The sequence below is a fragment of the Cebus imitator genome, unplaced genomic scaffold, assembly GCF_001604975.1.
Source record: "Cebus imitator isolate Cc_AM_T3 unplaced genomic scaffold, Cebus_imitator-1.0 Scaffold51, whole genome shotgun sequence".
In the NCBI taxonomy this organism is placed as follows: Eukaryota; Metazoa; Chordata; class Mammalia; order Primates; family Cebidae; genus Cebus; species Cebus imitator.
Genome location: NW_016107366.1, coordinates 4,731,527 through 4,744,242, shown reverse-complemented (window position 1 = coordinate 4,744,242; position 12,716 = coordinate 4,731,527). Strand labels below are relative to the sequence as shown.

The following is a 12,716-nucleotide window of genomic DNA, read 5'->3' as shown; positions in this document are numbered from 1 at the left end:
ATGGGATTCTTAGTGTATGATATTGGGTTAAATGGAAACCATTTTTCCCTTTTAAAGTTAAGGTGGCCATTCTCAGTCCTCTTTCCCTTCTCTAGCTGTGACTTCCTTCTTACAATAAGTGATCAAAGACATTCCTCTGTGAAGGACAGCAGTGTAGGAGCTGGTGAGGGAGACTGTCCAGAACTTCCCACTCATGCAGTCTAAGTCTCTAGTGCAGAAGCTGCAGCGCTCCTCCCAGACCTCGTAGCTCAAGGACTTTCCCTTGCTGCAATATTCCAAGGATACTGGTCTTATATCTTGGGGTTGGTGCCAAAAGACTCCCATGGATGATGGAGGTCTGAACCTTCCCCAAGTGGGGAATGATGAGCCTTTTGGGGGGACCCACAATGGCAAGAAAACCCTTCCCTTGTGTGCACCACATGTCTGCTGAGTACAAACTCTATGAAGCCAATGTCAAGGAGTCAGAAATACCACCAGAGGAGGGGTACTGTGACTTTACTTGTAGACCAAATGAGAACTGTTACTGCTGTCAACTTCTGTGACAACAAAATGAACCAAGAAAGAAAGGCACCCTTTGTGGGGTCAGCACTGCAGTAAGCAGAACATCTTTAAGGCTCCTTAGAACATCCTGGTTGCTGGCAGCCATTTCTTTAAGAGCTTATATAGCATTAAAAAAGCAAAGAAAGCCCTAACCAACATAATACTACCCACTTAGATATTGCTGCAGTTAACATTTTCAGTCTTGCATTCTGATAACCTGGTGCTCACAAGCCAAAATAATGACAGTGGCCTATCTTCAAACAAGTAAAATTTCAAACTTGCTAAAATTTTATTAAAGATGCCTAAATTTATTAAAGATTAAATATAAGCATTAAATCAGAAGAAGTTCCAGGGTCTGCAGTTATGGACTATAATAACAGAAAACCCGGCCAGGCATGGGTGGCTTATGCCTGTAATACCAGCACTTTGGGAGGCCAATGCGCATGGATCACTTGAGGCCAGGAGTTCAAGATCTGTCTGCTGTACATAGCAAAACCGGTTGAAATTGCCAGCCTGGCCAACACGGTGAAACTCCATCTCCACTAAAAATATAAAAATTAGCTGAGTGTGGTGGCTCATGCCTGTAATCCCAGCTACTCGGGAGGCATGAGAATCACTTGAACCTGGGAAACAGAAGTTGCAGTGAGCCAAGATTGTGCCACTACCCTCTAGCCTGGGTGACAGAGTGACACTGTCAAAAACAAAAACAACAAACAAACAAACAGTTAATAGAGATGGTCTGTCTTTATCATGGGATCAAAAATTGCCAATTTTGGGGCAACATTAAATCTTACCAATTTGGCAAGTAATATAAAACTTGAAAATGATGGTTGTCATGTCAACTAGGGCCAGACAGAAAACTAAGTGAATGACAATAGTTGGGTCCAGGATGCATCTCCTAAAATGGCTGAAAATGAATCCAAAAGTCAAATAAGTGTTTGCTGGGAATAATATGGGATCCCAGGGAATTCAATATACCAGGAAACACGGAGGAAAAACCAAACTACAAAGAGATTTATTTATAACACATCATCTAATAATGAAACACATTTGGAAGATTAATCAATGATGTAGCCACCTATTGCCTTTTCAGAGGAAAACAGGCTACTCAGATTTGGGTAGAAACCTTGGAAGAACCAGATGCGGATGTTGCTCTACTCTCTGAGCCAGATGATGATAAGACTGTATTGGCTGAAGCTGGGTCTAATCAAGATGGAGGTGATGCTAGAATGTCACATGATTTCATAATAAATATGGCTTGACACCTGACACTTCAAGTGACTTCAAGTATTAATTGGTATCAGATGCTTCAAATGATTTCAAGTATCAGTTGATACCAAGTCCTTCAAATGATGTCAGATATGGATTATTGCCAGAATCTTGGCCAAAACAAGAAACTTGGGGAAATGGTGAATCATTTGTGTTAGGCTGTTCTTGTGTTGCTATGAAGAAATGCCTGAGACTGGATAATTTATAAAGAAAAGAAGTTTAATTGGCTCATGGTTCTGCAGGCTTTACAGAAGCATGATGCTTGCATCTGCTTGGCTTCTGGGGAGGCCTTAGGAAGTTTACAATCATGGTAGAAGGTGAACGGGGAGGAGGAGGTATCTCACATGGCAAGAGAGGAAGCAAGAAAGAGTGTGAGGGTGAAGAGGAGGTGCCACACACTTTTGAACAGTCAGATCTCTTGAGAACTCATTCACTATCATACTCTCATGAGGATAGTACCAAGCCATGAGGGATCTGCCCCCATGACCCAAACACCTCCCACCAAGCTCCAGCTCCAACACTGGGGGTTATATTTCAGCATGAAATTTGGGCACAACAAATATACAAACTATATCACCATCTCTAATCATGCATAAGTCAAAATGCCATCATTGTAGCTCTGCAGCCAAATGTAGGCAAACACTAAAAAGGCACTTGCTTATTCATACAGGACTGAGATTATTTAGCTGTGCTATTTTTACACTTGAAGAGAACATGTAAAAAGACATTTCTTGGTGCATAAGAAGGATAAAAATGCAAATGTATGGTGTGTAAGAAGATCATGTTGGCAGCCAGTGTTGAAATAAGACGTGGATCTTGACCCTATGGTGTTTGTGTAAGCTGTACAGATAAATCACAACCAGGAGGGCAAGAAAGTGTAGATGAGAGACAGGATACAGAATTCCCTCAGGATAAAGACTATAAGGAGAATGAAGTAGGAGAAGCTGATGAAAAGCAAGTTGATGATGGAGATCAGTATGATCCATCTCAATGGGATGAATTCGCAGATGTTTGTAGGTCTCTAGATATTTAACTGACCCACTATATTCCTCAAGGATACTGCATTTGGACATAACACAAATTGACAGTATGGATTGTTGAACTTAAAGGCTTACAAAATGTTGTACATGCTAGATGGTAGTTATGTTGTTATGAGAACCATATGACCAAAGCCTTACAGCAAAAAAAAAAAAATTTAATATTTGCACAAGACTGTATAGCAAACAACCATGTGGTTGAACTACATGGAGTCCTCATATATTCAATTGGATATCAAACTAAAATGTTTTTTATTTATAGGATGTACAGTAACTATTTGGGTCTTATGAAAATATAGTACCTGCCCATATAGAGCTCACATTTGTGTGTTACTCTAACATGACTGATGGAAGTACAGTGTCAGTTGGCCCAATCACTAAGTTCATCAAACTACTCAGGCTAGTATGTACTAATAGAGTCGTGTTTCTATTTTCACTTTTATTAATTTTATTTTTAGTACATATTTTCAGTAAGGGGCATTTTCAAACTCATTGGTTCCATTTTCTTGTATTTTCCATTAGAATTTGCTTCACAACTTAAACCAAGTCTCTTCTAGTCTTAGTTATTGTGTCTCAGTTATGTGCTAATGGGCATGTTTTTCAGAACTGAAGAGGTAATTTACTGGAATGAATTAACTGACCTGCTCCATTCCTTCTTTCCTTTTTGACCTGAATTTTACTACTCCTCAAATGAAAAATGATGTTGCAAATTTACTGTAGTGAAGTTGAAAAATATCACTAAAATAATTAATTGTAACTTTCTCCTGCTGCACTAATCTGATAAATTGTTACTATATGGTGTTTTCTGACATGGTATTTGGTTTTGGGTATCTGTTACTTTGGTGCTATTCTTGTTTGCCTTTTCTTATTTTTGCCAGTGTACTATACCTCAGTCCCATTTAGAAAACCTGATGGTAAGAAAAGTCATGTAAATAATAAGTAAAATTATTTGTTTTATGATTTATCCACCATGTCCAATTTGGTCAGCTTGTTATGCAGTATAAGTGAAATCTCAGGTTTTTACCCTGTGCTCTTTTTAATCATCAAAATTAATTTTAAAAAAATGTGTGTGTTGGGGGGAGGACATTCCTCCATGAAAATTGAGAGAAGGTTCTGGTAAAGAGATTTGCTTCTTTATTTTCTAGGAATATCTAGTCTTCTTAGAGTTGACTGGTCACATCTGGAATGAGGTGCTTCCTGAGAAATTTCTGGATCTCCTTCCAAGAATGTTCCTGTGCAGCCGCGTGTGGGATCACCTCTCCTCCCCAGTATATCTTCAAATCGTGCATGATTGAGGCACAGCACAGAGGGGAATAGGGAGGCTCTATCAGGTGGCCTGCCCCAGGGTAAGATAGCAGGGTCCAGTTGTTCTTCCCATGTCTCTTCAGCTGTCCTATGGCTTGTTCAGCATGTGCTTTGCTGTTGAGATTCTTATCATCTTCTCCCACAATGAAGAGGAGATGCCCCTGGGCCTCTTCAATGGGAAAAAAATACTGACTGGCCCCAACTTGAGTTTCCTTAAAAATCTGATGGAACTCTACTAACCCCAAGGCATTGGTGGATATTAATTGTGGAGAATAGGGAAGGGGCGGATAGATCTGACCACGATATACCTGTGGAACGCCAAAATTAAAGCTGGTCCCATTAATAAGTACCGCGGCTGTGACTTGTTTTAGATGAATAGCCATAGACAGCCCAATCACTGCTCCTTTACATACAGAGACTACCCCTATGCCTGAGCCGAAGACCTGAAAATAAATAATAGAAATGAGAAATTATTCTATCTTTCTTCTAGGAACACTCCACAATCTCAAAAAAACCAAAGAACTTCAAAAGCAAGTATTAATCCCACCCACAACCCTAGCTATAGAATTCTGGAATATATATTGTGTGTTCAAAAGAAATACTCCAAAAACATTTCAAGCTTTACCGACTGTATATTATGGATTCGGTATTGTGTTCAGTTCTGAGTTTTAAACGCCCTAAAAAAATGTAAACGTAGTGGGGAGAATGAGAAATGGCGCATGACTATTGTGAATAATGTGGTCAGGGTACAGCGACTGCTAAACTTTCTTGCACCAATTCTGAGCTCCTTTTAGAGGAAAGGGCATCTTGCAGGAAGAGACCGAGAAAGAAAGTGAGATCAGTAGGGTAGAGCATGGAAATTTCAACAGAGGATTCTAGATTTGCTTTGGGCTTCCCAAAAGTTTTCTTATTTTGGAGAAAAATGTCATAAAGGAGGCTTGGCTCAGCTTCGTCCCTCATTGTCAGTCATCAAATAAGCATCCTTAGATCCTCCACCCTACAGCAAGCACTGATAATCACAGAGAAGAAAGGAACAATCTCTTGTCATTAAGGAACTCACTGCCAGATGGAGAGAAAGGAGGAAAAAAAACACAACAGTGATTAAAGTATCATAAATTCTGTGATTTAAGAATGCGTATAGGCCAGACTGCCAACCCAGATTAGCAGGGAATAATGGCAGGATCAAAGAAAGACTCTCAGAGGAAACGGGCTGCAAAATGAGTCTTCATATCAAAAATGAAAGCCAAGCCTGGGCAACATAGTGAGACCGCATTTCTACAAAACTAAAAAAATTAGCTGCATATGGCAGTGTGTGCCTGTAGGCCCAGCTACTCAAGAGGTTGAGGTGGGAGGATCACTTGAGCCCTGGAGTTCAAGGCTTCAGTGAGCCATGATTGTGCTGCTGCACCCCAGCCTGGGCAACAGAATGAGACCTTGTCTCAAAAAATAAAAAGAAAAAGAAAGCCAACAAGAAGGAATGGTATTCTATGCTGAGTATAGAAGACACTGTTAGTTGCCTACACAAGAGCCATTCTCTACAATTTCAAGGCTAATATGGCCTTGATTTTGTGCAGTGTAGCAATATATCCAGCTCCAAGGGATAAATTCTGATGGATTCTAATCTATTTCCCTTTCTCAGCCCCTCTTCTAAGGCCAACATAGTCTACCTAAAGACTTTGTTTTTGCCCTGTGCAAAATGACACAGAATCATGAAGAGAGAGCCTATGTTTATGGTCATTCTTTTGAGACTAAGATGCTGGCCTGTTGACTGAATTCCTGAAACTGCCAAAGTCATTTTGTGACCTTCAGGGTAAGGCTAGAAAATTGCAGAAATGTCAATCTAATCTCCTTGATCAAAATCTACACTGAGTTTCTAAATCAAAGTTTGAACCACCTATCACCAAACCTGTTATGTAAGAGAATAAGAGGCCTTATGTCAATATTGTTTAAGCCACCATCAGCCACTTTTCTGGGAAATGTAGCCAAAACATTCCTAATGCATTCACCATGGGTGAAACACATGCAAAAACTGAGAGGCAATGAAGAGCAAGGCATTTAGAGGAACCACGAGTAGTTCTTCATTACTTGATTTTAGAGTATAAGGTGGGAAATAACATAAGAAGTCTGGAACAGAAAACACCAACTTTATGGTGCATAGCTTTGAAAGATGTATTAAGCATCTTCAGTTCTTTTCCTAACTAAGGAGGAGAATTAGGACAAATTTTAAGATGGGCGTAAGATAAGACTGAATAAGTATGCAGAAGTCAGATCATAGGAAGTTTTGTCTAACATGCTAGGAAGCCTGGCCTGTGTCCTGTAATAAATAGGGAGACTCTTAAGCCAAGTGAGTAAAATAGCTGTGCTCTGGGAAGGCCCGTCTTACAACTCTGGCTTGCACAAATGGAGGCAGAAAAGCCATAGCTTATTTCACTGGCATAAGCAGTAAATTATGATGTCCTGAACTAAGCTAACACCAGTAAACCTGAAAAGAAACCCACGTGCTCATGAGTTATTTTTGAGTATTGAGTGTATTGCTCCCGTTTACCAATTTGGTTGGAAATTCAAAGGAGAAGGAGTTAAAGAAAATTGTTTCTTATGCCACAAAATGAAGCTCTGATTCTCCTCGAGCACTGGCTCCTGGCGAGGACAGAGTCTCAGAGAGAAGCATCACTTTTCTAAAACCTTTGTTGACTTCCTATATTTATTTTAATTGATCTCCTATATTTTAAAGGCATTTTATAAACCAATGTTTGGGATATTTTCTCTACTACTTAGAAACACGTGAATAAATGTACAATTCATGCCAAACCAATGGAAAGGTTAGATATTCTTAAGGTAAGAGAGAAAAAAACTAAACAAATGGAATGAGTTATATGTACTCTCTATTTCCTACCCTGTATATTTAAGAGGGGTGGCTTAAATCAATTAAAAGATCCTTTCATGTTCTGAAATTCTGTATTTTTTAATTTTTATTTTTATTTTTATTTTTTGAGACTGAGTCTCTCTCTGTTGCCCAGGTTGGAGTGCAATGGTGCAATCTCAACTCACTGCAACCTCTGCCTCCCAGGTTCAAGCAAGTCTCCTGCCTCAGCCTCTCCAGCTGGGACTACAGGCATCTGCTACTACACCCAGCTATTCTTTTAGTATTTATAGAGACAGAGTTTGACTATGTTGCCCAGGCTGGTCTTGAACTGTTGGCCTCTATTGATCCTCTCATCTTGGCCTCCCAGAGTGCTAGAATTACAGGCTTGAGACATCACACACAGCCAGTATCTTTTAAAAAAAATAACCATAATATCCTATGACTTCTCTTAACTTCCAAGTATGATTCTCTCTCAGTGAAACTGAAATTCTATTCATGCCCATGTTATTTATAATTCACATGATTTATTTCTTATCCAGTGTCTTTTGCTCAGAAAGACAAAATGCATAGGAAGTTAGCCTGTGCCCATTGTAGTATCAAAAGGCACTGGCTTCTGACCAAGTGCCAGATCATGCCACTGCACTCCAGCCTGCGTGACAGAGCAAGACCTTGTCTCTTAAAATAAAAAAATTAAAAATTAATTTTTTAAAAACTCAGGGATTCAAACCTACTAAAAAGTAAAAATTACCTTAGGATGTCTGAGGAGAAAGTTGGCAGCCTCCTCAAAATATTCTAAATCTGTTACTTCTGGATCGGAGGGCAGGTCTTCATAGTCATGGTAAGCCAAGGCCAAGGAGGCAAAGCCACGGCTGGCTAGCAGACTGGCCCGAAATTCAACCAGCCCACCCAAACCACCAAACAAATCAATTACCCCTGGGAATTGACCCTCTCCTGAAAAATAACAAAACAAAACAGAATGGTACATGAAGAGAAGGTGTGAAAAAGGTAATAAAAGCATGAGAACACAAAGCAGAAATGCAAAATTACGTTTCAAATGTAATTTTGAAATTAACATTTAAATTTTCAAGTACAGTTCCAACACTTTTAGCCTTCTACCTGAGGCAGAATTAAGGCCCAATGAATACATAATGGAACACAACACCTAAATGTTTGGGAACTACGTTCACTGACATATTTACTATCTGCAGCCGAGGAGATGAGAATTCACATTAGTTTCTATACTCTTGTTGTAAAGGAAGGCATAGAAATTAGGCCAGGCTTCTTTTTTTGTTGTTTGTTGTTTTTGAGACGGCGTCTCACTCCGTCGCCCAGGCTGGAGTATGTGGGCGCAGTCTCGGCTCACTGCAACCTCTGCCCCCGTGTTCAAGCAATTCTCCTGGCTCGGCCTTCTGAGAATCTGGGACTACAGGTGTGCACCACCATGCCCAACCAATTTTTTTTTTTTTTGTAGTTTTGGTAGAGACAGGGTCTTGCCATGTTGGTCAGGCTCATCTTGAACTCCTGACCTCGTGATCTGCCCCCCTCGGCCTCCCAAAGTGCTGGAATTATAGGCATGGGCCACCACGCCCAGCCAAGGCCAGGGCTTCTTAACCTATAAAGAAGTTTACAAATAGGCTTTAGGAAATCCATGAAGATTCTGAAATTACAATCTATGCTAAATATGGTATATATATATATATATATACACACACACATACAGTATATATATGTATTTATAGGTGAATTTTACTTATGAGAGGTTCCACAGGTTTAACTTGGTTCTCAAAGAAATATACAGTTCAAAAAAAATTTTGAAATGGTTGTATTCACTAAAATCCTGACTTAACACTGCTCTGTTATACTCATTTGACTGTACAGTGAGAAATCTTACACCTAAGCATGTGTAATGATGAGCCCTTTTATTAGATAACACCATGCTCGTTTTCTGCAGGCTGACACATGGTAAAAAGTAGGGACGGCCAGAGTATCACTCTACACTCACTCCATATAGGCCACTTTTTTCCAAAACCAAGCAGAACCCACACACTGAAAGAAATTTACAATGCACTTATTAGGGATATTCTATTCTTTTATAAGTGGTTTTAACTAAGCCAGACCGATCCTATCCAAGTTTGAAAGGAGTGGCTTGATTTAAAGGGGTACTGGGAATTTTTTAAAATTACTATAACTAACTACATTGAATAAAGAAGAAATAAAGTGATGTTGAATATATCTTAGTTATAAATTATCATTTGCATAAATGAATAAGGACATTTTGACCTTCTGATTCACAAGAATGGGGAACACTTAAAAGTACTGAGTCTTTTATCTTGGAAGAATGTTGCCATCAAGAAATATTTGTGATCTGACTCAACCTCCTTATGGCCTCACACAACTCAACTCTCTTTTGTTTCCCCTATAGAAAACACACTTGAAGCAAGAGACCCAGCACATGCATCGTTCAAGAGTGTTCACAAACAGCACACTCTACGCCAGCACATCATTCGAAGATGGAAGGCCTGCACCAATAAACAGATTTTTAACTGGAATGGGATAATAGAGGCACAGCAATTTGTGCTATTTAATTCTTGGTTCCTACACATAATAAAGTGGTTTACATGCTATTTACTGGGTATTTTAAAAATTCAAATTTATCTGAACAAATGCATGGGTTGTGGTGAATTTGGAAAGGAAAGCTTTTATTGCTTCTTTTCTTCTGAGAAAGGTACCAAGAGATGTTTAAACAAGTTACTTATTGGTATTTGGAGATTTCTGTGGGAAACTATGAGTGTTCCAATAAGTTTTGTAACCATTAGGAAGCATGTTATATTATCTGATTCATGGAATAGTCTATAAATATGTAATATTTATGAAACTAGAGTGTACAAAGTTTCTTTGCATTCTCTATATTTGCTGCAGTCTTTCAGTCCATCTAATCTCAAGCTTGTTGTGGAAACAAGGTAATAACCCCGTGCCTAAACTGAAACTCAGCCTGACAGAGCCTGCACAAGGATCTGGGATATGGTTTCCATCGCATCGGGATGAGGGGTCTTCATATAGCCAGACTTCAATGCAGAAAAATTTAGCATAAATCCAAAGCTATGTAAATCCCATAATGTAGGAACTCTGTAAACTATATGTAGTCACATTCTTAGACAAGGTTCAGAATTGCTGAGATGAAACTTGAGTTGGAGTGGAATATTACCACATTCTTGTTCTGACCCAAGATTAACATTGATTGTAAGGCAGGAAGCAAGTGTATTATCCATATTCAAGCTAAATTTCTAGAGGGATAATGTATTTAAAATGGAAAAACAAGAATAACAATAAACAGAGAAATTCTACTCACCTGAAGGGAGAAAGAGAGTTCCTCGAAGGCGGCCTTCTCGAACCTGAATTCGTGTGACACCAGGTGCCACATACCACCTCTTCAGAGTCAGGCTGGCCTTTGGAGCACTGGTAGCTTTACTGCTCGGTAGTGCCTCTAAGTCATAAAGTTTTAATTGGACCTGAAAGGGGCTATTCATCACATCTCTTTTCAACAGTCTTTTTAATGGCTTTTCGGGTTTTAGGGACCAGAAGAGACCCATGGGGTGGACTCCCACATAATCCCCTCCAAGTGAAGAAGCATGCTCCAGGTCCACCTCACCAAATTCATTGGCCCTATAGTGGGCTTGAGAATAAAACATATTTCTCTTTTCGTCTTCCAGTGATGCCTTAAAACTCACCACCTGAAAGGGAGTCAGGCCTGTAGCTCGGATACGCACTGGCTCATCAACAAGTGCACTCACAGGGGTAGCTGTCAACTGAATCATTCTTGTAGTGTGGCACCTGGGATGATGAAGATGAATATCTTCAGCAAAACCTCAAAAAAGAAAGAAAGAAGGAGCAATAAAATAAAGTAGAGATAAGGATTGATGAAAGGTGAATTGAATCAGCATTCAGACCTCTTAAGAGTCAATTCTAACCCTCTAGTTATGTAGAAACTTCCCGATATACTCTTCTAGAGCAAGACACCTGAGAGCTTTTAACGAATTCCTAGAAGACAGTAAACAAGCCAACAAATTTTATAACAATAATAAACCAGTGTTGAAGCAGCCAAAATATGCATAAATAGTGTCAATACATCTAGAAAGATAACACAATCTGTTACACAGAACCTTTAAAAAATCAGGTACAATGGAGGATAAAAGTGAGATGTGGGGCTGAAAACAGGGTGATTTACTGAACGTCTATAGATATGAGACATTTGACTTCACACGAATTCCTTCTTCAAGTCCTGGAAACAAAACATCTTGCAACCAAGAGTTTACCTGCAACAGAACATAAAAAAAGAGACGGATCATAGAATAAGAATATTATGCAGCCATGAAGAAATGAAATCATATCCTTTGCAGCAACATGGATGCAGCTAAAGCCCATTTTCCTAAGTGAACTAGTACAGAAACAGAAAACCAAATACCACGTGTTCTCACTTATAAGTGGGAGCTAAAGGTATTCAGGATACCTTTTTATTCAGATAAAATATTTATACCTATTTATGAGGTACATGAGATATTTTGTTACATGCATAGAATGTGTAATGATCAAGTGAAGGTATTTAGGGAATCCATTACCTCGAGAATTTATCATTTCTATGTGTTTGGAAAATTTGAAGTTCTTTCTTCCTGTTTTGAAATATGAAATACAATGTGTAAAGTGTAGTTATTCTACTCTGCCTAGCAAACATTAGAACTTACTCCTTCTATCTAACTGTATGTTTGTACCTATTAACCAACCTCTCTTCATCCCCACTCCTCCACACCAACCCACACACCCTCACCATCTTCTGATATATATTTTACTTTATACCTTCATGAGATCAACTTTTTTAGCTCCCATATATTAGTGACAGTGACATTTGTCTTTCTGTGCTTGCCTTATTTCACTTAACATAATGACTTCTGGTTTTATACATGTTGCTGCAAATAACGTGATTTCATTCTCTTTTACGGCCAAGAAATATTCCATTGTATATACATACCGCATTTACTTTATCCATTCATCCACTAATGGACACTTAGGTTGATTCCACATCTTGTCTATTGTGAGAAGTGCTGCAGTAAATATGGGAGTATCTCTTTGATAGAATGATTTCCTTTCCTTTGAATAAGTACCCAGTAGTGGGATTGCTAGATCAAGTGGTAGTTTTGTTTTTAGTTTTCTGAGGAATCTGCTTACTGTCCTTCACAGTGGCTGTACTAAATTATATTCCCACCAACAGTGTTCAAAAAGAAAAAAAATTCCTTTTTCTCTACATCCTCATTAGCATCTGTTATTTTTGTCTTTTTACTAATAGCCATTCCAACTAGGGTAAGATAATAGCTCATTGTGGTTTTCATTTGCGTTTCTCTGATGATTCGTGATGTTGATTATTTTTTACATATTTGTTGGCCTTCTGTATGTCTTCTTTTGAAAAATATCTATTCATATTCTTTGCTTGCTATTTAATGAGGTTATTTGCTTTCTTAATCTTGAGTTGTTTGAGTTCCCTTATATATTCTGGATATTATTCCTTTGTCAGAGGAATAGTTTGCAAATCTTGTCTTTCATTCAACAAGTTGTCTCTTCACTGTTGTCCTTGGTTGTGCAGAATTTTTTAAAATTTTAATATAGTCCAATTTGTCTATTTTTGGTTTTGTTATCTGTTTTTTTTTTTTTTT

At 38.7% G+C, this 12,716-nt stretch overlaps 1 protein-coding gene and 1 pseudogene across 1 annotated transcript in view; one reads left to right on the top strand and one right to left on the bottom strand.

The window, feature by feature from the left end:
• LOC108303789 lies at positions 1–2,842 on the top strand (annotated as a pseudogene).
• Positions 2,843–3,107: 265 nt separating this feature from the next.
• Positions 3,108–12,716, bottom strand: part of BAAT (bile acid-CoA:amino acid N-acyltransferase) — a 29,598-nt gene continuing 19,989 nt past the window's right edge. The window contains exons 2-4 of the mRNA XM_017527787.2: positions 10,364–10,879; positions 7,763–7,965; positions 3,108–4,594 (exon numbers count right to left, since the gene is read on the bottom strand). Coding sequence (XP_017383276.1) covers positions 4,007–4,594; positions 7,763–7,965; positions 10,364–10,829 — 1,257 coding nt within the window. The 5' untranslated portion in view covers positions 10,830–10,879 and the 3' untranslated portion in view covers positions 3,108–4,006. The remainder of the gene's footprint in view (positions 4,595–7,762; positions 7,966–10,363; positions 10,880–12,716) is intronic.